Source organism: Aplysia californica, unplaced genomic scaffold (genome assembly GCF_000002075.1).
Source record: "Aplysia californica isolate F4 #8 unplaced genomic scaffold, AplCal3.0 scaffold00062, whole genome shotgun sequence".
NCBI classification, from domain to species: Eukaryota; Metazoa; Mollusca; class Gastropoda; order Aplysiida; family Aplysiidae; genus Aplysia; species Aplysia californica.
This window is the reverse complement of record NW_004797332.1, coordinates 1457919-1458997: the sequence shown is the minus strand read 5'-3', so window position 1 is coordinate 1458997 and position 1079 is coordinate 1457919. Positions and strand designations below refer to the sequence as shown.

Sequence of the window (1079 nt, the reverse complement as noted above, 5' to 3'; positions counted from 1 at the left end):
ATATATTATAGAAAGGATGGAGCTTATAAAAACTAAAACAAAACATTTGCATTTTAAAGCCTACTTCTTCTTGGTATCCCTTCACTGAGTTATCTCTCTCTCTCTCTGTCTCTCTTTCTCTCAGCCCCTCTTCTTTCCTCAAATCTCTTTATCTTACCTACCTCTTTCTCCACTACCTTTTCCCCTTATTTTCTCCCCCCTCGCTACTCTCTCCCTCTCCTTTTCATCCCCTTCAATCTCTTCTCCTTTTCCCTCACTTTCTTCCTCTCCCATCTTCCTCCAATTCCTTCGTTTTTGTCCCCCCGCCCCTTCCAATCTCATCTTCCCTCCCATCCATTCATTCTCTCACGATTCTCTATTCAATTACACTTAAAATGCTTTTAATATCACATCCAACATAAAATCATGAGCTGGCAAAAGCAAGTCAGACTAACTTACCGAAAGAAGCACACTGAATTTTCAAATAAAAATAAACATAATAGTACATGTCGCATTGTCATTGTTACGTTACCTGCGAAGGGAGATCACCCAGAATGGCTTGTGCCTTGTGGCTCACACTGTCCAAGGTGACTTGCTTCTGACCCAGCTCCTGCTCCACCTCCTGCAAGTTAACGCAGACCAAATCGGTATTATAATAAGAACACCTGAGAAGCAATTCACAGTTTAAAGCGAAATTAAATACATATAAGAAGTCTGTCCCCTCCTACTCTTTTCAAAAGATAAAAATAATCAACCCTACTCCTTAAAAAAAGTAAAAGGAACCATTAAGGCTTGCCCTCTCCTACTCATTTCAAAAGATGAAATAATCAATCCTTCTCCTAAAAAAAGGTAAAAATTATCACAAAGGCTACCCCCTCCGACTCTTTAAGAAAAGATAAAAATAATTACCCATTCTCCTTAAAAAGTTTAAAAGAGTAAAAATAATCATAAAGACCACACTCTCCTCCTACTTACCCCCCTCCCCCTGCAACCCCATCCCCACCAAAACCAACCCCTCCCCCAAGAAAAAACAACAAACAAACTTAAAACAAAAACAGCCCAAACAGAAAACAATCAAACAAACAACCCCAAAACCCCCC

General features: G+C 39.7%; 1 protein-coding gene across 1 annotated transcript in view; it reads right to left on the bottom strand.

Annotated features, from left to right (window-relative positions):
• Nucleotides 1–1079, bottom strand: part of LOC101864208 (nesprin-1) — a gene marked incomplete in the record, with an annotated part of 244542 nt that overhangs the window by 155269 nt on the left and 88194 nt on the right. The window contains 1 exon segment of the mRNA XM_005093370.3: nucleotides 512–601. Within this exon segment, the coding sequence (XP_005093427.3) occupies nucleotides 512–601 (90 nt within the window).